Raw genomic sequence first — 25438 nt, forward strand, 5'->3', positions numbered from 1 at the left:
GCATAACCTCTCATACTCCCTCAATTTGAGCCTTGGTTTTAACTTAACAGACATTCACTGACACAGAGGTAGGCTATGTAAAGGATGCATTGCTGCTGCTTCAAGTTTCAGCATGACATTTTAAGTTACTCGAATCTGGCTTATTGTCAAAAACTCTGATATATACACATCATGGGCAAGAAACATTGTTTGTAATCAAATCAATTATAGTAATAGCAAGCTATCCAAGTTGACCTCCGGTCCTCCTTCTCATCTGCGCTCTCCTTCTCAAACGGAACAGAACATAGGCTATAGGCTCGTCCGTGTGCAAGATAGTGAATTTTTGGGACTAAGCCTAATCAAAATACAATTCGGGAAGAAGCCTTTGACTCTCCTTCTGAAAATGCCACTGTAGGCCTACACAGCATTGGTTAGGCAACAAACATTTTTGATCAGCAAGAGCAGAGCAGGCTGGGCTCAGTATTCGAATATTCATTGCAGTGTTTAATGCAACCTAGTTTTATTTACACCATCCCAGCAGCTATCTTAGAAATATAACTTTACTGTGTGCTTCTCCGAGCATACACTTCATAGCCTATATTTTATAGTGCATTGATTGAGACCACACTACAGTGGCAAGTAATGTGAACCCTTTGGAATTACCTTGTTTTCTGCATAAACTGGTCATACAATTTGATCTTATCTTCATCTAAGTCATAACAATAGACAAACACAGTCAATGACAAACACAGTTAAACTAATAACACACAAACAATTATACGTTTTCATGTCTTTATTGAACACACCGTGTAAACATTCACAGTGTAGGGTGTTAAAAGTATGTGAACCCTTGGATTTAATAACTTGTTGACCCTCCTTTGGCATCAATAACTTCAACCAAATGTTTTCTGTAGTTTGGATCAGACCTGCACAACGGTCAGCAGGGATTTTGGTCCATTCCTCTTTACAAAAACTGTTTCAGTTCAGCAATATTCTTAGGATCACTGGTGTGGACAGCTCTCGAGGTCATGCAACAACATTTAAAAATTGACTGACTGGGCCACTCCAGAAGGCGTAATTTCTTCTGTTGAAACCATTCTGTTGTTGATTTACTTCTGTGTTTTGGGTCGTTGTCCTGTTGCATCACCCAACTTTTGTTGAGCTTCAATCGGAGGACAGATAGCCTTACATTCTTCTGCAAAATGTCTTGATAAACTTGGGAATTCATTTTTCCGTTGATGATAGCAAGCTGTCCAGGCCCTGAGGCAGGAAAGCAGCCCCAAACCAGGATGCTCCCTCCACCATAGTTTACATTTGGGATGAGGTTTTGATGTTGGTGTGCTGTGCCTTTTTTTCTCCACACATAGTGTTGTGTGTTCCTTCCAAACAACTCAACTTAAGTTTAATCTGTCCACAGACTATTTTGCCAGAAGCGCTGTGGAACATCTAGGTGCTCTTTTGTGAACTTCAGACATGCAGCAATGTTTTTTTGGGGCAGCAGTGGCTTCCTCCGTGGTGTCCTCCCATGAACAACATTCTTGTTTAGTGTTTTACGTATCGTAGACTCGTCAACAGAGATGTTAGCATGTTCCAGAGATTTCTGTAAGTCTTTAGCTGATACTCTAGGATTATTCTTAACCTCATTGAGCAGTCATTGTTGCAGGACAGCCACTCCTAGGGAGAGTAGCAACAGTGCTGAACTTTCTCCAATTATAGACAAGTTGTCTTACCGTGGCCTGATGAACACCAAGGCTTTTAGAGATACTTTTGTAACCCTTTCCAGCTTTAGGCAAGTCAACAATTCTTAATCTTAGGTCTTCTGAGATCTCTTGCTCAAGGCATGGTTCACATCAGGCAATGCTTCTTGTGAATAGCAAACTCAAATTTTGTGACTGTTTTTTTATAGGGCAAGGCAGCTCTAACCAACATCTCCAATCTCGTCTCATTGATTGGACTCCAGATTAGCTGACTCCTGACTCCAATTAGCATTTGGAGAGGTAGCCTAGGGGTTCATTAGCCTAGGGGTTCACATACTTTTTCCAACCTACACTGTGAATATTTAAATGATGTATTCAATATAGACAAGAAAAATACAATCATTTGTGTGTTATTAGTTTAAGCAGACTATGTTTGTTTATTGTTGTGACTTAGATGCAGATCAGATCAAATTTGATGACCAATTTATGCAGACATCCAGGTAATTCCAAAGGGTTCACATACTTTTACTTGCCACGGTAATTAGCCTATAGGTGCACTTGATATTGCACCCCCAGCAGAGCATCAGAGATGAGGGGTGGCATCGGGCACACATCGATATATAGCCTAAAAGGGATAAATATAGACATTTCATCAATTACAAATTACATGACCTTCCACTGAACTAGATTTTAAAAAAAATATTTAAAAAAAAATACTAAACCCTCCCCTTGACTGAAATTGAAAAAGCATGACCCTCCCCCATTTTCCTCCAGGTAACCATTCTGTACATTTCGATCCATCCCTAACACAACAACATGTGGAAAAAGTCAAGGGTTGTGAACACTTTCTGAAGGCACTGTATGTAAATGAGATATTTATGTATTTCAATACCTTTGTCAAAATGTCTAAAAACACATTTTCACTTTGTCATTATAGTGTGTGTGTAGATGGGTGAGAGAGAACATTATTTAAAACATTTTGAATTCAGGCTGTAAGACAACAAAATGTGGGATAATTCTCAAGTGGTGTGAACATTTTCTGACGGCTCTGTACCTCTACCCTCCATGACACACGGCAGCCATACCTTAATCATGACCATAAGAGATACAACAATGTCACAGCTTATCATTTCTAACATGCCCAAATCATTATCTGAAAATCCTGTATTTTCAGAGATTGGGGTCAGGGTGGGGTGGGTGCCCAATCTGATTAATTGCGCTGTGGGATTTGCGTGCATTAGCTGGCCCACCGCAAAGTCCTAGCATCATAGCAATTTAGGTCAAAGATGCTGCACGCAAGTTGCGGTTTCATTTTTTGGGGTTTTATTGTCATGCTTATCGCTTTTCAGAATTTAAATGTGATATTTAATGCGCATTTGTGTTTCACATGCAAATAATCTTACTTGAGAATACTCAACATCCAGAAACAAAGCTAGGATTTACAAAGATAAAAAAAGGGTCAGGGAGACAATATAAGTATGACATCAGTGATTGCTAGTCCTTGATATAGTACTTATACAGAGATCAATATATGAATGGATTACTGGTAATATAATCAATTTAACAACATCATACCTTCCCCGATCGGCCTTAAACAACTACATTATCTTGCATTTAATAATTAGCAATTCATCTTCATTTAACATAAGAAGGATGGATATTTTGTTGCCTTCATATCTTAGCGAACACAAATACATTTGAGCACAGGCACCACTGTTTCCTTTGATGTCGTCTACATTAAAATCACTAAAAGGCTCTGCTTTCACTGAATCTTCTTATCAAACAACACAAACCAGAGCAGGAAGAACATGTAAAACATCAGCCGAGACAGTGTGCCCCCTGGCCAATTCTACTCAAAAACACAACATACCTTTTTATGATACTGCTGTTTGAGAGACAGTTAATCATTTAAAAAAAACATTTGAGTAGGAGAAAAAATATTTAAAAATATTATTTGATGGTGTGAATCAATAGGAAAATGCCAATGGCGGAGAACACACAGGAAAAGAGAGCAGGAGTAAAAGCAACAAGGTGGCCATTGACAGCTAAGATACAGCCTCTGTTTGGCAGCCCTTCTCAGAAGATCAATACTCATCCACGGAAAGTAGACTGCAATCAAATCAGTGAAAAACGTTTGTGTTTTAGTGCTAGAGGTGAGACCTCCTGCTACTATGCAGTAATGGTGATGTCATCGGGCATTCTGTCACTACTCTTTTTGACCAGGTTATATCAACTATCATGTCAATGCAACACAGAGACTTTGGAAAAATAGCAACAAAAGAATCACGACAGTGAAAGTGCATTTTGAAATCAATGCTATTTCATAAGCTGGTCATAATAATTGTAAATAAAATATAGAAATTAATAATTGTTTTGAAATCAAGCTAACCACTGCCCTCTGCTAACACACAATATGTGACAGAGAGAGACATCAGTAGCCTGATCCCATGCTGCCCTCCATGACACCAGGGCCCAGTGGAGTGTGACCGTAAACCTGGCAGGGTGGAAACCCCTGGGCGGCCCAGACAAGCCCAGCAGATGTCTTGGTGCTGGGGCTCGTCCAGCGTCTGCACTGCAGCAGCACAGTGGGCTGGCTGCTCTGAGAGAACAGAAAGGCAATGAGTCAGGCGGGTGGGGCCAGCCCAGCACTGAAACTGTAACTCCCCCTGGCTCCTAAGGCTGCGGCTCGCGAGCCGCTCATTATTCCAGCTTATGCCAGCTAATGCTGTTATCTCTGCTACATCCAATTAGAGCAACCTTTGACCTACCTCCAGAGGCAGGTTGCTGGCCATGCACTGATCTGCTTTAACAGACAAATGCAGACAGTAAAGGAGGTAAAGAAGGCTTGACCTCTCAGCTGTACAATCACCCTGATCCTATTATGGTCACTCACCTTAGGTCCGATGATGATGAGCACTACCAGGGGATTCTCAGTGTGCCACTCTGAAAGACATCAAACCAGAGACAGTGACTGACAGCCAACCAGAATTTAATTTACTTTCCAGGTGCTTCTGTGTGGCAAAATGAATGTAAAATTAGCTCAAATACAAGATCAGAGCATGTAATTGTAGCAGGGCTTGTGTCCAGTGAAAGTGATGGCAGAGGATGTAATCCCTGTACCTGAGAATGCCTCCAGCAGATAGAGAGGATCCTTCACTCTCCTCAGGCCACAGACTAGTAGGAACACATGCAGGTCCTCCACATCCTCCCCACTCACACCTGGGAACAGACAGATAGGCAGGTAGCTAGAGCAGTGCATCACAACCCATTATAATGAACAGCGAAACTACCACAGCAGATAATGACAGCCATTCATCAGCCAATGGGAATGAGGAAGATACAGCAGTGACTAATGCTCTAACAAATCTTTCACATCACAGCAGAAACATTGACGGAGAACATAAGCGGTGGTTTATTGAGCATTGGGAAGATGTCATACAGACAGATCAGTTTCATAGAAATGTGCAATACAGCAGCTGGGAGTCACATGGGTGCATTCCTAAATTGAAATTGACTGACTCAATATCAGACTAACCACATCGGTGCTTTTATACTGTAGAAGCAACATTAATTGAAAGGACAGACAAACTAAATATGTTCTTTTCTCAGATCATCCGCCTTCCATGCCCCCCCCCCAAGATCAGTGGGGAACTGGCTGGCTGCAGTGGGCCTGGACCTCATTGCCAGCAACAACTACACCTGCCCTGCCAAGCAAATCAAAACAAAATCTCCCCAGCTAACCCTGCCCCTAATAACACACTTTGGCCTACTAGGCACAGCAGTGTGACTCACTGTCAACAGTATGACACTCCTAGTAGCAATAACCACCTGTCACTCAACGTAATGAAAGGGACCAGCAGAGGTGGAAATACTGCTACAGTAAGTATGATCTGCAGGATAGTGGAAGGTTGCAGGGATGTAAGTAAGGAGTTACAGCTCTGTCAAGGTGTAAGTAGGGAGTTACAGCTCTGTCAAGGTGTAAGTAGGGAGTTACAGCTCTGTCAAGGTGTAAGTAGGGAGTTACAGCTCTGTCAATGTGTAAGTAGGGAGTTACAGCTCTGTCAAGGTGTAAGTAGGGAGTTACAGCTCTGTCAAGGTGTAAGTAGGGAGTTACAGTTCTGTCAAGGTGTAAGGAGGGAGTTACAGCTCTGTCAAGGTGTAAGGAGGGAGTTACAGGTCTGTCAGGGTATAAGTAGGGAGTTACAGGTCTGTCAAGGTGTAAGTAGGGAGTTACAGCTCTGTCAAGGTGTAAGTAGGGAGTTACAGCTGTGTCAAGGTGGATTACAGCTGTGGCAAGGTGTAAGTAGGGAGTTACAGCTGTGTCAAGGTGGGTTTCAGCTGTGTGTAGGTAGGGGGTTACAGCTGTGTCAAGGTGTAGGTAGGGGGTTACAGCTGTGTCGAGGTGTAGGTAGGGAGTTACAGGTCTGTCAGGGTATAAGTAGGGAGTTACAGGTCTGTCAAGGTGTAAGTAGGGAGTTACAGCTCTGTCAAGGTGTAAGTAGGGATTACAGCTGTGTCAAGGTGTAAGTAGGGAGTTACAGCTGTGTTAAGGTGTAAGTAGGGAGTTACAGCTGTGTCAAGGTGGGTTTCAGCTGTGCGTAGGTAGGGGGTTACAGCTGTGTCGAGGTAGGGGGTTACAGCTGTGTCAAGGTGGATTACAGCTGTGTCAAGGTGTAAGTAGGGAGTTACAGCTGTGTCAAGGTGGGTTTCAGCTGTGCGTAGGTAGGGGGTTACAGCTGTGTCAAGGTGTAGGTAGGGGGTTACAGCTGTGTCGAGGTGTAGGTAGGGGTTACAGCTGTGTCGAGGTAGGGGGTTACAGCTGTGTGTAGGTAGGGGGTTACAGCTGTGTCAAGGCGTGGGTAGGCAGTTTCAGCTGTGTGTAGGTAGGGGGTTACAGCTGTGCCAATGTGTAGGTAGGGGGTTACAGCTGTGTCAAGGTGTAAGTAGGGAGTTACAGCTCTGTCAAGGTGTAAGTAAGGAGTTACAGCTGTGTCAAGGTGGGTTACAGCTGTGTCAAGGTGTAGGTAGGGGTTTCAGCTGTGTCAAGGTGGGTTTCAGCTGTGTGTAGGTAGGGAGTTACAGCTGTGTCAAGGTGTAGGTAGGGGTTTACAGCTGTGTCAAGGTGGGTTACAGCTGTGTCAAGGTGTAAGTAGGGAGTTACAGCTGTGTGTAGGTAGGGGGTTACAGCTGTGTCAAGGTGGGTTACAGCTGTGTCAAGGTGGGATTCAGCTGTGTGTAGGTAGGGGGTTACAGCTGTGTCAAGGTGTGGGTAGGGAGTTACAGCTCTGTCAAGGTGTAAGTAGGGAGCTACAGCTGTGTCAAGGTGGGTTACAGCTGTGTCAAGGTGTAATTAGGGAGTTACAGCTCTGTCAAGGTGTAAGTAGGGAGTTACAGCTGTGTCAAGGTGGGTTTCAGCTGTGTCAAGGTGTAAGTAGGGAGTTACAGCTCTGTCAAGGTGTAAGTAGGGAGTTACAGCTGTGTCAAGGTGGGTTACAGCTGTGTCAAGGTGTAGGTAGGGAGTTACAGCTCTGTCAAGGTGTAAGTAGGGAGTTACAGCTGTGTCAAGGTGGGTTTCAGCTGTGTGTAGGTAGGGGTATAGAGCTGTGTCAAGGTGTAGGTAGGGGGTTACAGCTGTGTCAAGGTGTAGGTAGGGGGTTACAGCTGTGTCAAGGTGTAGGTAGGGGGTTACAGCTGTGTCAAGGTGTAGGTAGGAGGTTACAGCTGTGTCAAGGTGTAGGTAGGAGGTTACAGCTGTGTCAAGGTGTAGGTAGGAGGTTACAGCTGTGTCAAGGTGTAGGTAGGAGGTTACAGCTGTGTCAAGGTGTAGGTAGGAGGTTACAGCTGTGTCAAGGTGTAGGTAGGGGGTTACAGCTGTGTCAAGGTGTGAACGAATATGGAGAGATTATATGTGGAAAGATTATACCACTATCTATTGTTGCAGGAACTCAGGATACATCTGAGAGTGCCTTTACCGGAGACAACCCATAGAAATTCACAGAATTCCATGTCTGTGTCAAAGTATTCTCGAATTCTTGAACTCCTTCCAACCTCTAAGAAGAATAGGAGGCTTAATAATGACCCTTACCTTAGCTGATGGTTCATGTGCTGTGCACCACAGATTTAAACTCATCCTATGATGGCTGCTTAATATAAGAGCTCAAGTAAACAATAACATATGCAGACAGCTTTTGGAATGAAACAGGGGTGACACAATTACTTTAAAAATGCCTACAATTATGAGATGTGTTAGCAATCTGGCCAACCAGCAATTAAATGACATACTTTCGTAAACTGACAACTACAGCAACTAAAAAGGGTTGACCATAGGGAAGAAATAATACAGGTTGTCAACAAACCAGGACTATGTTAGACCAACATGCAGCTGATGCATTAAAGTAACCAGAGCCTTCTCACATTAGGTCGGCCAGCAATTCTATCTTAAGCGTCTGTAAATCCACATTAGTCTCTGACCTAACAGGTATGGTCAGCACACCCAGAAAAATCAGACAGACAGCCATTACACACTGGAGGATAATGTTATGTACTACATTACCTATGTCTAATTGTCTAAATAATAATAATAATATGGATATTAGATAATAATAGCTACCAATCAATTCGGAACAAATCTCTACCTCAATTACACATACTATACATACCCACCCCTGACGTGGACTCACAAGAAAATATAATCCCACTCACAAGCAAATAAAATTGCTTGCACACACACAGAGCCTGTAAACATGTGACTGTGCTACAGTGACAGACAGTGAAATCCCTTCCTGCCAGATAAGGCCAGCTCAGGAGGATAAGGCAGCCCTTTAATACTATTACAGGGCATCTTAAAATGACAGCGCACAGAGTGTGTGACAGTCAGGCCACTGACCCCAGGTCTGCTGGAGCGTAGGGAGGAAGCAAGCACTGTTGAATCCCAGCCTAAACCAATACAAAATAAAATACAAAAACACTGCACTGTTCACAAAGGGATGATTAAAGACATAAGCAGCACCAGGTGGGGTAGGGAACAGGGCCCTACTGTATCACAGCTTCTATTAATATAAAACAAACCAGTAAAAAAGATGTGGAGCCCTTTGGGGTATTGGTTACTTTTGTGAGATCAGCAAAATCTCCCATCCACCCCATACAGTCTATGCAGCATAAGACTCTGCAGCGCGGACATGGAAACCTGATACTTCAGCATTCCCTGATTTCCCCTTCCGTCCTCTCTTTACCAACAGCCCTATGGGACCTGGAGGAACACCCCAACTAAGGAACCTGTTTTTGTGACTTCCTTACCTGCCTTGTGAAATGTCCGCATGTCTATGATGCAATAGAGAAATAATACAATTATGTTTAATTTAAACTGAATTTCCTCGCACCAATTCAGGGGCGGACAAAGGGTGTCATTTAGGATACAACCTTATCACGACTTCAGATCTAAATGGAGACAGAGGAAGAATGGAGGAGTGCTGGAAAAATAGTTCACAGGCCTGTCAAAGTGGGCAAAAGAATCCAATACAAATAGAGAAAATAAAACCCTCTGGAGACTTAGAAACAAGTCATCTTTCTTGAGGGGAGAAACTGAATTGGACAAATTGTCTGTTTTGCCAGCAGCATTTGTTTTTTGCCTGTCTCCTGTCCCTTATATCGCAGAAACACTTTTTTGTTCTTCTGCCTTTGATGTTGAGGGGCACATTGCATAGCTCCCTGTCATTGTTGTGTGTGTGTGTGTTCCATGGCTCCTGTCAGTACGTCTGGAGACTGCCACAGTGTAAAACATACTGAACACAGAGGCTAAATAAGAGCTTCTGAAACACTGCAGCTTTCTAACTTAATTTAAACGGAATTTAGGGAAAACCATAGGGAGTTAGACTTGGGACTGCCATTGCCACCAAGAATATTCCTAACGACTGCATTGAAATCTACTATTCCTACACACTTTGGCAGCACTAGAGAAAATAAACACAATATTGTTTATAATTGTGGCCCCTTTCAGCTTAACTAACTAACACCCCATGCCTTTCTAGAAGAGACGGTGTAGTTTAGTTGTGCCTCTAGAGGAGGTTGGTGCCAGCGTATTCCCTCTGGACAGACTCAGAAACCCCCTTCCCTACAGTGTAAAACCTGCCCTACCTCAGAAGACCCCTGCCTATACCCGGCCCCCACCCCCCCCTCTGTGATCCCCCAGGGCTGTCTGTCACTCACCAGCCTGCTGTCATTTGCCCTGCACCTGCCTACACCCTCAACCCCACAGCGCACACAGCAGTGGAGCAACACTCTACTGATACTCTGCCTTTGATGGAGCTGCAGCCTCAGGATCTTCCTAACACTACACTCTCTGCCCTTGGCTGTTTCACCACAACCAAAGGGTAATACAGAGAGAGAAGCAACTTCAATCAGGCAGCTGGGTTGCCTGGGCCTCATGTTCTACTGAGGAGGTACACTACATGACCAAAAGTCATGCTCGGCAAACATCTCATTCTAAAATCATGGGCATTAATATGGAGTTGGTCCCCCCTTTGCTGCTATAACAGGCTCTGGAAATGCTTTCCACTAGATGTTGGAACATTGCTGTGGGGACTTGCTTCCATTCAGCCACAAGAGCATTAGTGATGTTGGGCGATTAGGCCTGGCTCACAGTCGGTGTTCCAATTCATCCCAAAGGTGTTCGATGGAGTTGAGGTCAGGGCTCTGTGCAGACCAGTCAAGTTCTTCCACACCTATCTCGATAAACCATTTCTGTATGGACCATGCTTTGGGCACGGGGGCATTGTCATGCTGAAACAGGAAAGGGCCTTCCCCAAACTGTTGGCACAAAGGTGGAAGCACAGAATGGTCTAGAATGTTATTGTATGCTGTAGCGTTAAGATTTCCGTAGCCCGAACCATGAAAAACAGCTCCAGACCAATATTCCTCCTCCACCAAAATGTACAATTGGCAGTATGCATTGGGGCAGGTAGCGTTCTCCTGGCATCCCCCAAATACAGATTAGTCCGCCAGACTGCCAGATGTAGAAAAGTGATAAATCACTCCAGAGAACGAGTTTTCAACGGTGATGAGCTTTACACCACTCCAGCCGATACTTGGCATGGCATTGCACATGGTGATCTTAGGCTTGTGTGCGGCTGCTCGGTCAACAAAACATTTTGTGAAGCTTCCAACGAATAGCTCTTGTACGGACATTGCTTCCAGAGGCAGTTTAGAACTCGGTAGTGAGTGTTGCAACCGAGGACAAACGATTTTTACATGCTACACAGTTCAGCATTCGGCGGGCCCGTTCTGTGAGATTGTGTGGCCTACCACTTTGTGGCTGAGCTATTGTTGCGCCTAGACATTTCCATTTCACAACAACAGCACTTACAGTTGACCGGGGAAGCTCTAGCAGGGAAGACATTTCACGAACTGACTTGCTGGAAAGGTGGCATCCTTTGACGGTGCCACGTTGAAAGTCAGAGCTCCTCAGTAAGGCCATTCTTCTGCCAATGTTTGTCTATGGAGATTGCATGGCGGTGTGCTCGATTTTATACACTGGTCAGCAATGGATGTCGCTGAAATAGCCAAATCCACGAATTTGAAGGGGTGTCCACATACACTATATATACAAAAGTATCTTGGAGTGCGCTCGCTGGGCCATGACTCTCCCTTCGATTAACATTCTACCCTCAAAGCCCCACACACACATTTTGAGCTGAAAATGGCCTACTCTAACCTACATACAAGAGGAGAGTTTTAGTTATCTGCCATTCTCACTGTGTCATGGTGTAATTGCATGGGAGGGCACAACAAGCCTTGTTTGGCAGAACAAACATGTTCTGATTTACTTTGAGACAAAACAAAAGGAAAGAAAAAAAAGTGTGATATTGAAAAGGAAAACAGGCAGATGAGAAAGAGTCCCCCACTGTGCCGGAGTGTGTGTGAAGACATGGAGGGGACAAGTGTTGACAGGAAAGGCTAAAGGATTGATCTCTTTCTGACGCTGGAGGCGTTGATTCTGCCAGCGCGTTTTGTTGTGTCTGAGAAGAGTCGAGAATTAAAGTTATGAAGATTGAATAATTATTATTCTGGGAGTAGAAATAGGGCCTCAGTATGTGTCAAAGTACAAAAGAGGGAATATAACAACTAATCTGGTAAACAACATGGAAAAAAAGGCATCCAACAAGAATCTATTAACCGTAAGACTGCATGAAAATTATTAAATTATTTTTCTAAAATACTAAAAAGGAGCCTACAATTTGTAACTGTTAATTAATTCTGGTTTCCATGTTACAAAGTAGTTGAAGTTGTACTAGATACATGTACAGGATACACATAGTATACACCGTCCAACATCCAGATAGCCAGGCTATTGTATGCTTTCTCACACCCAGACATGCAGAGAAAAACAGCACAGGCAGTCTTTATATTAGAAAGTAGTAAACTACAAAGAATCATACAGAAGCTATATTACATAGAAAACACAACAGCTGAGCAGTCACTCTTATCTCATGTATACTGAATGGGGAAGTGAATGTTGGCAATCAGTATTACTGGCACCAGTGTAGAAACATGGTTAGGAATGGCCCTGTATGGGAGAGCTATTAATCATAGGGTTGCATCCCTGAACTGCCCTGAGCTCTGATGTACCTGGGATGGAAATCGTCCTACAATGTTCCATTTCAAGTCAGTGCTGTGTGTGGGGAAGCTACTTTGAGTAATGACATACATTTAATATGGAGGTGGTGGGATAGGGACAGAGGAGTAGATCAAGCAAGCGAGGAGAGAGGGAAGAGGGTGAGAGCGAGAGAGAGAAAAGGGCTAATGTGCATGTCCTCCAGGTCTTCTTCAGTTTGTTGCTTAAAAACCTGTCATCTCTGGTTTATTTCCTTTATTTCTTTCCATGTTAACTTTTGTGAAAAAAAGTACCTGAGCGCCTTAGAAATTCACTCCAGCAGAAACTCTGAGCCGCCTCAGTCTTGATCCCTTCAGAACCAAAGAAAATAAACAGTGTGTCTGTGAGATCGGTCATTGTATTTTCCAAGAAAGAGTTAAGTCATATTAATGGTCCGATGCAGCCATTTTTATCTCAATATCAAATCATTTCTGGGTAACAATTAAGTACCTTACTGTGAGTATTTTGAATGTAAGCAGAGGGCTAAACTCACTTTCTTACACCATTTCACGGTAAGGTCTACACCGGTTTTATTTGGTGCATGTGACAAATACAATTTGATTTGATCAGACAGTTCAAAAACCCCACCCAGCAAAACAAGATGAAAACTCACACAGTTATTTCAAACAGCTCAGAAACTAAAAGTACATTATAATCATTTTCACAATTTCACAGTATTATTCCAACCTCATGGTGTAGAAACATAAAACACAGAAAAATCATATATTTTGACTGCACTGCACCGAATAAGTACATAGAGTAGGTCATCTGTGGGAGGTAAGTGCGGGGGGTCATAGGATTAATGATAATTTACTGACAACCCTGACTTTCTTAAAGGTCATATCTATCATTAGGCTGGCCTCCTCCATATGAACACGCTAATGTGCTCTGCATCTCCGTGCAACTTATCACACATACTCCACATTGGGTGATGACAATGAGCCACTACTGTGTGACATATGAGGTAAGATTACACATCTGGGAATGCTACATGCTGACATGTTACATCTTTCACATGCATCATTACTGTACTTCTCCAGGGGGGTTTTGTCACCGACATGTTTAGTGGGTAATACAGTTGGTTAGCACATCTCTCTGTAACCAGGCTTTGCTGAGGACACTGGCAGCAGTCTGGTCTGTTTTGCTGGGGCTGGGCACTATTGGCTCAGCAGACATGCGGCTTGGAGACCTACAGTACATCTCTCTGTGCTGCTTTGTGCTGACCCATATGTGGTGTGACAGATAGCCAATGGCAAGAGCGACTCAAAATACTCTACTGCAGCATGTTGTGGTGGGAGAACTGCCAAAGCTGCTTATTGCAACAGAAAATACTGCCACAGACACACAGGGAAGCACAACTACGGGCAGTGAATATTTCATCCTACAGAGCTTACCTTGAGGCTGGACGTAGATTTTGCTGCTTTGGGACAGCTGGGGGAATGAAAACAGAGAATATGATATTGGAAAAAATCCTGAAAGTTTAATGCAGCAATTTAAACATACAAAATGATTTGCATGGTAAGACAAGTATGGTGACAGGCAGTTTCATAACAGAATATTTTTTCTACCACAGATAACTGTAAGCAATAATGTGTTAACATAAAGTGTATGTTATCTTTATTTTATTTTTTTCGCGGTCAATTTGCAGTGTACAAATTATGTGCTGTATGTTCTGGTCAGGTGGCCGGAATATACAGCAGTTATTAATTTATACACTGAAAATCGAACGCAATAATCACAAACAGATATAGTATTTGACAAAAACAGAATCATTTCAAACCTTGATTATATTGGGATACGATCACATATACCTCTCTATGCGTGGGAATATTTGGGAACAGATTTCCTAAATTGTTGTTGATCATTGCTGGACAGCCATTTAACTCTTGCCATAGATTTTCAAGCCAATTTAAGTCAAAACGGTAACTAGGCTACTCAGGAACATTCAATGAATGTTATCTTGGTAAGCAACTCCAGTGTATATTTGTCCTTTTTTAGGTTACTGTGCTGCTGAAAGGTGAATTTGTACTCAGTGATGTTTTTGTTGTTTTCAATTTGCCCCAAACATAACGCTTTGTATTCAGGACATAAAGTTAATTTATCTGTCACATCTTTTGCAGGTTTACTTTAGTGACCTATTGCAAACAGGATGCATGATTTTGAATATCTTTATTCTGTACAGACTTCCTTCTTTTCACTCTGTCAATTAGGTTAGTATTGTGGAGTAACTACAATGTTATTGATCCATCCTCAGGTTTCTTCTATCACAGTCTTCAAACTGTAACTGTTTTAAAGTCACCATTGGTCTCATGGTGAAATCCCTGAGCGGTTTCTTTCCTCTCCGGAAACTGAGTTAGTCAGGACGCGTTTATCTTTGTAGTGACTGGGTGTATTGATACACCATCCAAAGTGTACTGAATAACTTCAACATGCTCAAAGGGATATTCAATGTCTGCTTTATTTTTCTACCAACATGTGCCCTGACTTGTTAAGCAAATTTTTACTCCTGTACTTAGGCTTGCCATAACAAAGGGGTTGAATACTTATTGACTCAAGATACTGAAGCTTTTCATTTTTAATTAATTAGTAAACATGTCTAAATATTGACATTATGGGGTATTAAAAGGCCAGTGACACAAAATATCAATTTAATAAATGTTACATTCAGGTTTTAACACAAAATATGGAAAAAGTCAAGGGGTGTGAAACTTTCTGAAGGCACTGTGCATTAGCACCGCAAAATAAGCATAAACAGTCATCACCAAGTGAAAGGGGTGAGCCCAAGCCAATAATTCACAGTTGATGGAAAGGTAATTGACTGGATGCTATCACACAGTTAGACTTGATCTATCCCCCATGTGTGTTTTCTGTCTCAATAAAAAGCGTAGCACAGTCTCCCTGCGCCTGCCCTGATTGCATGCTGTCACTGATAGATGACAGCGATAAAGCGTGCCATTCCGCTTAATCTGGAAATAAAACATGGTGATATTGTTATATTGCCACACTATTATGGGACGGGCCAGGATATTGTGTTTGGTTTAGTAAAACCATTCTGTTTTATTTACTGTGGCTGTCAGGTGCCTGCTGTCTCTTGAGTTGCTGTAAATCCATCTGAGATGGCTTGCCCCTTTAGACTGCCATCATTACACATATCACACATATCATTTGGCACAATATTAGCAGAAATTTCCTTTACGACATGTTCTCAATACGGATTCATATGAACATTTAATTGAGCCAGTTACTATATAACTGAGAGACATGCTATAATTAAACACTATGATAGACATAAAACACACCTGGCCATGTACTTGAATGAGGCATCTTTGAACCCCCACTTTATAGTAAGTGTGCTTGCTCGGTTTAAAATGGTCATATGTGAGCACTACTACAAGCAGAGTTAAAACTGATGAATGAATCATAGCTACCAGAAATACTTCAGCCTCTGCTTTCAGTTTGTCAGTAAATGCAACAGCAAATCTGTAAAAAAAAAAGATAAAAAGAAAAGCCATTACTTGAGTTAATGGTCATGGACAGTATGATAACACAATAGTCTTTCAGGGTTAGCATCTGTCACTCCTTTCCAAACAATAACAGTTGAGAAAATATCAGAGCAGAAATCAAAGGCATATGACAGGAACTCCACACAAACCTTCTAACTGAGGATGCGTAGGTAAGGGTGGAGAAGTTGCTGCTGCTGGTTTGAGGAAGGATTTGTGCGTGAATCAATATGTTCTTTTGGGTGGGTCTAATAACAATTCAAATTTTTTGGGGAGACAAACCGAACTGATACATCTGCCGATATACTGTTTTACAGCAGGGACATGAAAAAGTGACATTTACCACACAGCATTTCAAAGGAGCAATTGTCCAATATGAGAATGGCCACAAGTGTTCAGAGAAGCATGACATTCCCTTTTCTCACCCTACTTAATGTATGTCGTGGAATAGGATTTTAAAAAGGCCAATATCGGCTGATAACATCGGTGAAACAATATATCGGTCGGGCCCTACTAAGAATACAAAGGAAATGTTGAAAAAAAAGGCAGTGATGTGCTATATTTCGTAAGGATTGTGAAATGGGCCAACAGGCCTAGTTATGGGTGACATTAATTTCATGATCAAGGTTTGTGAGGAGAGGCGGTAACAGCAGGAGGTGCCATGACTGAGACGTTTGAAGTCATGTGACCCAGATTACACCAGTGTTCCCCAGAAGCAATTATCCCTTAGACTCATACTAGATGGGTGTCTTACGGGCTGTAAAATCAAAACAACACCCTTGAAAATAAAGACACAAAGTTCTCTGTGAAATAAGACGTATAGCCTAGGCTCAGATGCTGAGCCAATGTACCACTAGCCAGCAGCATTAGAGGCAGGGCAGGATCCCACGAAGATAGAACACATAACCAGCCCAGCTGGGGTTAGCTTCACTGGTAAGACAGTTCAACCTCACTGTTTCATGCCAGTAATACAGACCCAGAAGTTCTCCTAGTGGTAGCTCATAGTAATCCTGTCTTTATTTTCCCACACATTCTCACTGTACTTCAGCCAAACCTCTATGGTGCACTATCCACTACTGAGACAATATAAAGAAACATAGTGCAGTCAAGGCAGCAATTATACAATTGTTACGTGTGTGTGTGGTCTTAAAATGTGATACTGTAAATTATAACGTATTCATTCAATAGCAAGTGTATTGGTGTTATATTTTTCAGATCAACTGCATGGGCTTTTTGGTAATGTGTTCAGGGGTAGACATTTAAAATTGCAAAAAAGCAAGGGAACTGTCCAGAGTACAGTAGTTGAAAATTGTTAGCATGTATTCTGTATGCATGGTCAAGTCCTGGCCTGGTTTAGATCTTATCTGTCGGAAAGATATCAGTTTGTCTCTGTGGATGGTTTGTCCTCTGACAAATCAACTGTAAATTTCAGTGTTCCTCAAGGTTCCGTTGTAGGCCCACTATTGTTTTCACTATATATTTTACATCTTGGTGATGTCATTCGGAAACATAATGTTAAGTTTCACTGCTATTCGGATGACACACAGCTGTACATTTCGATGAAACTTGGTGAAACCCCAAAATTGCCCTCTCTGGAAGCCTGTGTTTCAGACATAAGGAAGTGGATGGCTGCACATGTTCTACTTTTAAACTCGGACAAAACAGAGATGCTTGTTCTAGGTCCCAAGAAACAAAGAGATCTTCTATTGAATCTGACAATTAATCTTGATGGTTGTACAGTCGTCTCAAAGAAAACTATGAAGGACCTTGGCGTTACTCTGGACCCTGATCTCTCTTTTGACAAACATTTCAAGACTTTTTCAAGGACAGCTTTTTTCCATCTACGTAACATTGCAAAAATCAGAAACTTTCTGTCTAAAAGTTATGCAGAAGAATTAATCCACGCTTTTGTCACTTCTAGGTTAGACTACTGCAATGCTCTACTTTCCGGCCACCGGATAAAGCACAAATTAAACTTCAGTTAGTGCTAAACACAGCTGCTAGAATCTTGACTAGAACCAAAAGATTTGATCATATTACTCCAGTGCTAGTCTCTCTACACTGGCTTCCTGCTAAGGCAAGGGCTGATTTCAAGGTTGTACTGCTAACCTACAAAGCATTACATGGGCTTGCTCCTACCTACCTTTCCGATTTGGTCCTGCCGTACATATCTACACGTACGCTACGGTCACAAGACGCAGGCCTACTTACTGTCCCAAACAGCTGGAGGCAGGGCTTTCTCCCATAGAGCTCAATTTTTATGGAATGGTCTGCCTACCCATGTGAGAGATGCAGACTCGGTCTCAGCCTTTAAGTCTTTATTGAAGACTCATCTCTTCAGTAGGTCCTATGATTGAGTGTAGTCTGGCCCAGGAGTGTATAGGTGAATGGAATTGCACTAGAGCAACAAACCGCCCTTGCTGTCTCTGCCTGGCTGGTTTCCCTCTCGCCACTAGGATTCTCTGCCTCTAAACCCTATTACAGGGGCTGAGTCACTGGCCTACTGGTGCTCTTCCATGCCGTCCCTAGGAGGGGTGCATCACTTGAGTGGGTTGAGTCACTGACGTGATCTGCCTGTCCGGGTTGGCAGCCCCCCATGGGTTGTGCCGTGGCGGAGATCTTTGTGGGCTATACTCGGTCTTGTCTCAGGATGGTAAGTTGGTGGTTGAAGATATCCCTCTAGTGGTGTGGGGGCTGTGCTTTGGCAAAGTGGGTGGGGTTATATCCTGCCTGTTTGGCCCTGTCCGGAGGTATCGTGAGATGGGGTCACAGTGTCTCCTGACCCCTGTCTCAGCCTCCAGTGTTTATGCTGCAGTAGTTTGTGTCAGGGGGCTAGGGTCCGTCTGTTATATCTGAAGTATTATCTGTCTTATCTGGTGTCCAGTATGAATTTAAGTATGCTCTCTCTAATTCTATTTCTTTCTCTTTTTTTCTCGGAGGACCTGAGCCCTAGGACAATGCCTCAGGACTACGTGGCCTCATGACTCCTTGCTGTCCCCAGTCACCTGGCCGTACTGCTGCTCCAGTTTCAACTGTTCTGCCTGCGGCTATGGAACCCTGACCTGTTCACCAGACGTGCTACCTGTCCCAGACCTACTGTTTTCAACTCTCTAGAGACAGCAGGAGCGGTAGAGATACTCTGAATGATCGGCTATGAAAAGCAAACTGACATTTACCCCTGAGGTGCTGACCTGTTGCACCCTCGACAACCACTGTGATTATTATTATTTGACCCTGCTGGTCCTCTATGAACATTTGAACATCTTGGCCATGTTCTGTTATAATCTCCACCCGGCACAGCCAGAAGAGGACTGGCCACCCCTCATAGCCTGGTTCCTCCCTAGGTTTCTTCCTAGGTTCTGGCCTTTCTAGGGAGTTTTTCCTCGCCACTGTGCTTCTACACCTGCATTGCTTGCCGTTTGGGGTTTTAGGCTGGGTTTCAGTACAGTACTTTGTGACATCAGCTGATGTAAGAAGGGCTTTATAAATACATTTGATTTGATTGGAGTCTGTGGTTCAACTGGACATGAATGGTTTCCAAATCTAGAGTCTGAGAGGCTTGACTTCACCTGGCTTTCAGCAACACCTGCTCCATAACTGCACGCTTCTGCTCCACTTTCACATCTTCATTAATGTCTGTTCCTCCGAAGACGACTCCAAAGGGCACTTGAGTATCTGGTATAAAGAGCAGAAAAGGGGGATGTTGATAAAGTTGGAACCTTTATCCTTCTATTATTATCTAGTTAAGCTACTATCAATGACATTATCAGTACAATTCACCTCAAAGACAGGGTGAATCAATAAGGGAATAAGAAAAGGTGATAAGATGCAAATATACAGTGGCTTCAGAAGGAATTCATCACGGACATATTCCACATTTTGTAGTTAAAGACAGAATTCAACATTCAACACACACAATACCCCATAATGACAGATATTTTTGTTTTTGTTTACATTTTTGCAAATGTATTTCAAATGAAATACATAAATATCTCATTTACATTCAAACCCGAGTCTATACTTTGTAGAAGCAACTTTGGCGGCGATTAGAGCTTTGAGCCAAATTGACTATGTCTGTATCAGCCTTGCATGTCTGGATTTGGAATTTTCTCCCATTTGTCCTTGCAGATTTTCTCAAGCTCTGATAAGTTAGATGGGGAGTGGCGGTGAACAGCGATCTTTCCAAATATTTTCAATGGAATTCAAGTCCAGGCTTTGACTTGGCCACTCAAGGACTTGTTCTGAAGCCATTCCAGCATTGATTTGGCTGTATGCTTGGGGTCAATGTTCTGTTGGAACATACATTTTCACCCAGTCTAAGGTTGTTTGCACTCAGAAGTAGGTTCTCATCAAGGATTTGCCTGTATTTGGCTTAATTCATTGTTCCCCTAACCTTACCAGTCTCCCAGACCCTGCTGCTGAGAAGCATCCACATAGACTACCGACCCGTAGCACTCACATCTGTAGCCATGAAATGCTTTGAAAGGCTGGTCATGGTTCACATCAACACCATTATCCCAGAAACCCTAGACCCACTCCAATTTGCATACCGCACCAACAGATCCACAGATGATGCAATCTCTATTGCACTCCACACTGCCCTTTCCCACCTGGACAAAAGCAACACCTACAGTGGGGAGAACAAGTATTTGATACACTGCCGATTTTGCAGGTTTTCCTACTTACAAAGCATGTAGAGGTCTGTAATTTTTATCATAGGTACAATTCAACTGTGAGAGACAGAAAATCACATTGTATGATTTTTAAGTAATTCATTAGCATTTTATTGCATGACATAAGTATTTGATCACCTACCAACCAGTAAGAATCCCGGCTCTCATAGACCTGTTAGTTTTTCTTTAAGAAGCCCTCCTGTTCTCCACTCATTACCTGTATTAACTGCACCTGTTTGAACTTGTTACCTGTATAAAAGACACATGTTCACACACTCAATCAAACAGACTCCAACCACTCCACAATGGCCAAGACCAGAGAGCTGTGTAAGGACATCAGGGATAAAATTGTCGACCTGCACAAGGCTGGGATGGGCTACAGAACAATAGGCAAGCAGCTTGGTGAGAAGGCAACAACTGTTGGCGCAATTATTAGAAAATGGAAGAAGTTCAAGATGACGGTCAATCACCCTGGGTCTGGGGCTCCATGCAAGATCTCACCTCGTGGGGCATCAATGATCATGAGGAAGGTGAGGGATCAGCCCAGAACTACACGGCAGGACCTGGTCAATGACCTGAAGAGAGCTGGGACCACAGTCTCAAAGAAAACCATTAGTAACACACTATGCCGTCATGGATTACAATCCTGCAGCGCACGCAAGGTCCCCCTGCTCAAGCCAGCGCATGTCCAGGCCTGTCTGAAGTTTGCCAATGACCATCTGGATTATCAAGAGGAGGAATGGGAGAAAGTCATGTGGTCTGATGAGACAAAAATAGAGCTTTTTGGTCTAAACTCCACTCGCCGTGTTTGGAGGAAGAAGAAGGATGAGTACAACCCCAAGAACACCATCCCAACCGTGAAGCATGGAGGTGGAAACATCATTCTTGGGGGGATGCTTTTCTGCAAAGGGGACAGGATGACTGCACCATATTGAGGGGAGGATGGATGGGGCCATGTATTGTGAGATCTTGACCAACAACCTCCTTCCCTCAGTAAGAGCATTGAAAATGGGTCGTGGCTGGGTCTTCCAGCATGACAACGACCCGAAACACAGCCAGGGCAACTAAGGAGTGGCTCCGTAAGAAGCATCTCAAGATCCTGGAGTGGCCTAGCCAGTCTCCAGACCTGAACCCAATAGAAAATCTTTGGAGGGAGCTGAAAGTCCGTAATGCCCAGCGACAGCCCCGAATCCTGAAGGATCTGGAGAAGGTCTGTATGGAGGAGTGGGCCAAAATCCCTGCTGCAGTGTGTGCAAACCTGGTCAAGAACTACAGGAAACGTATGATCTCTGTAATTGCAAACAAAGGTTTCTGTACCAAATATTAAGTTCTGCTTTTCTGATGAATCAAATACCTGTCATGCAATAAAATGCAAATTAATTACTTAAAAATCATAAAATGTGATTTTCTGACGTTTGAAGTGTACCTATGATAAAGATTACAGACCTCTACATGCTTTGTAAGTAGGAAAACCTGCAAAATCGGCAGTGTATCTAATACTTGTTCTCCCCACTGTATGTGAGAAAGCTATTCATTGACTACAGCTCAGCTCAACACCATAGTACCCTCAAAGCTCATCAATAAGCTAAGGACCCTGGGACTAGACACCTCTCTCTGCATCTGGATCCTAGACTTCCTGACGGGCCACCCCCAGGTGGTAAGGGTAGGTAACAACACATCCGTCATGCTGATCCTCAACACGGGGTCCCCTCAGGGGTGCGTGCTCAGTCCCCTCCTGTACTCCATGTTCACTCATGACTGCACGGCCAGGCACGACTCCAACCCCATCATTAAATTTGCTGATGACACAACAGTGGTTGGCTTGATTACTGACAACTACGAGACAGCCTATAGGGAGGTCAGAGGCCTGACCGTGTGGTGCAAGGACAACAACCTCTCCCTCAATGTGATCAAGACAAAGGAGATAATTGTGGACTACAGAAAAAGGAGGACCGAGGACGGCCCCATTCTCATTGAGGGAGTCTTTAGTGGAGCAGGTTGAGAGCTTCAAGTTCCTTGGTGTGCACATCACCAACAAACTAACATGGTCCAAGCACACCAAGACTGTCGTGAAGAGGGCACGACAAAACCTATTCCCCCTCAGGAGACCAGTCGGTACTCCCTGTATATAGCCCCACTGCTGTTATTTTCTGCTGCTCTTTAATTATTTGTTATTATCTCTTACTTTTTTAGAGATTTTCTTAAAACTGCATTGTTGGTTAAGGGCTTGTAAGTAAGCATTTCACTGTAAGGTCATTTCGGCTCCAACCTTACAAAGGTGACAAGGTCGGCTCCAACCTTACAAAGGTGACAAATAAAAATTGGATTTGAGCATGATGCTGCCACCACCATAATTCAAGGTATGGATGGTGTTAGATGGGTGATGAGCTGTGCCTGGTTCTCCAGACATAGTGCTTTGCATTCAGGACAAAGTGTTCAATTTATGTCTCGTCAGACCACGTAATCTTTTGCCTTATGCTCTCAGAGTCTTTCTGCAAAGTCCAGGTGTGCCGTCATGTGCCTTTTTCTCAGGAATGTCTTCCGTGCTGTAGAGACTGTTATCCTTCTAGCAGGTACTCCCATCTCAGCCAAGGAACTCTGTATTTCTGTCAGAGTTGTCATTGGGTTCTCTGACCAAGGTCCTTCTTGCCTAGTTGGCCAGCTTTAGGCAGAGTCTGTGTAGTTCCATATTTTTTCAATTTCCCAATGATGGAGACCACTGTGCTCTTGGAAACTTTCAACACTCTAGAAATGGTTTTATACCCTTCATCACAATTCTATCTCGATGATTTATGGAGATATAGTTTGGTTTAGTTTCGGCTCTGTCAACTGTCGGACCTTATATAGACAGGTGTGTTTCTTTCTAAATCATATCCAAACAATTGAATTGATCACAGATAGGGTTACAAAGGGTCAGAAACTTTCCTGGAAATGTCCGGAAATTTTCCATGGGAAGTTACGGCTGGAATCCCGTTATCGATATGACAACAGCCAGTGAAAGTGCAGGGCGCCAAATTCAAACAACAGAAATCTCATAATTAAAATTCCTCAAACATACAAGTATTATACACCATTTTAAAGATAAACTTGTTAATCCCACCACAGTGTCCGATTTCAAAAAGGCTTTATGACGAAAGCATACCATGCGATTATGTTAGGTCAGCACCTAGTCACAGAAAAAAAAAAATCCAGCCAAAGTGAGGAGTCACAAAAGGCAGAAATAGAGACAGAATGAATCACTAACCTTTGATGATCTTCATCAGATGACACTCATAGGACTTCATGTTACACAAGACATGTATGTTTTGTTCGATACAGTTCATATTTATATCCAAAAATCTCAGATTACATTGGTGCGTTATGTTCAGTAATGTTTTGATTCCAAAACATCCGGTGATTTTGCAGAGAGCCACATCAATTTACAGAAATACTCAAAATAAACATTGATAAAAGATACAAGTGTTATGCATGGAATTATAGATACACTTCTCCTTAATGCAACCACTGTGTCAGATTTCAAAAAAGCTTTACGGAAAAAGCACACCATGAAATAATCTGAGTACAGCGCTCAGGAACCAGAACAAGCCATACAGATACCCACCATGTTGTGGAGTCAACAGAAGTCAGAAATAGCATTATAAATATTCACTTACCTTTGATGATATTCATCAGAATGCACTCCCAGGAATCACAGTTCCATAATAAATGTTTGTTTTGTTCGATAAAGTCCATCATGTCCAAATACCTCCTTTTTGTTCGCGCGTTTAGTTCACAAATCCAAATTCATGAGGCGCGAGTACTAGGTCCACACAAAAAGTAAAAAAGTTCCGTTAGAGTTCGTAGAAACATGTCAAACGATGTATAGAATCAATCTTTAGGATGTTTTTAACATAAATCTTCAATAATGTTCCAACCGGACAATTCCTTTGTCTTTAGAAATACAATGGAACGCAGGTCGCTCTCACGGCCACGCGCGTGACCAGTTCATGGCCTTCTGCCAGACACCTGATTGAAACAGCTCTCATTCTCTCCCCTTTCACAGTAGAAGCCTGTGGTTCTAAAGCCTGTGGTTCTAAAGACTGTTGACATCTAATGGAAGCCTTAGGAAGTGTAATCGGACCAAATTTACACTGCATCTTGGATAGGCAAAGAGTGGAAAAACTACAAACCTCAGCTTTCCCACTTCCTGGTTGGATTTTATCTCAGGTTTTTGAATGCCATATGAGTTCTGCTACACTCACAGATATCATGCAAACAGTTTTAGAAACTTCAGAGTGTTTTCTATCCAAATATACAAAGAATATACACATTTTCCTTAAATTCATCAAAAAAGTTAGCTTATAACAGTGAACCTTTTTCGTGGGATACACATAAAGCAATTCTAGGTCTTGTGGCATATTTTGATGAAACTATCCCCAATTCAATGGAATTGCAACCCTCTGCATGCACAGTGTATTTTTCCATCACATGTGCTGTGCACTCTTCCATCACATGTACAGCTGATTCTCAAGATCTTGCACACTAGCGAGATGCTATTGAGCCCACACTACTACACTGTCTGAGCCAAGGACTACATGCTTTCTGGTAAGTTTTGAATAGAATACTGGGTGGGGTGAATATATTTTAAATGATATACATAATTTTTTTGTTAACTAGTAAATAGTAGCCTACAGTGTGTGTGTTTAAATAATTTCTAACTTGTTAACAATTTAGTTTTTGCTACCATGTGGATTTTAGTTTGCTTAAGCCTGCTAACTAATAAGTGTTAATTCACCTGTTTCCATACATGTTTCATTTTAAAACATTTATCTTACAAAGGAGTTGTTTAATCTAACCGCTTAACTATTTTTCTGTACATGGAATTGTAGTTTTTTTCCTAATCTTTACAGGAAAATGCAACGGCCACTATCTGATGTGTGGAGACATCTCACTGCATCTAAT

At 42.7% G+C, this 25438-nt stretch overlaps 1 protein-coding gene across 4 annotated transcripts in view; it reads right to left on the bottom strand.

The window, feature by feature from the left end:
• glt1d1 (glycosyltransferase 1 domain containing 1) overlaps positions 1-25438 on the bottom strand; it is a 43780-nt gene that overhangs the window by 11822 nt on the left and 6520 nt on the right. For 2 of the 4 annotated variants that reach the window (XM_029677907.2, XM_029677908.2), the window contains exons 3-8: positions 19394-19499; positions 15753-15804; positions 13719-13755; positions 12579-12635; positions 4797-4895; positions 4570-4619 (exon numbers count right to left, since the gene is read on the bottom strand). In XM_029677907.2, the coding sequence (XP_029533767.1) occupies positions 4570-4619; positions 4797-4895; positions 12579-12635; positions 13719-13755; positions 15753-15804; positions 19394-19499 (401 nt within the window). Of the gene's footprint in view, positions 1-2982; positions 4271-4569; positions 4620-4796; positions 4896-12578; positions 12636-13718; positions 13756-15752; positions 15805-19393; positions 19500-25438 lie in introns of those variants that run through there. The other 2 variants (XM_029677910.2, XM_029677909.2) reach the window with 2 other exon arrangements.

Source organism: Oncorhynchus nerka, linkage group LG13 (genome assembly GCF_034236695.1).
Source record: "Oncorhynchus nerka isolate Pitt River linkage group LG13, Oner_Uvic_2.0, whole genome shotgun sequence".
Taxonomy (NCBI): Eukaryota; Metazoa; Chordata; class Actinopteri; order Salmoniformes; family Salmonidae; genus Oncorhynchus; species Oncorhynchus nerka.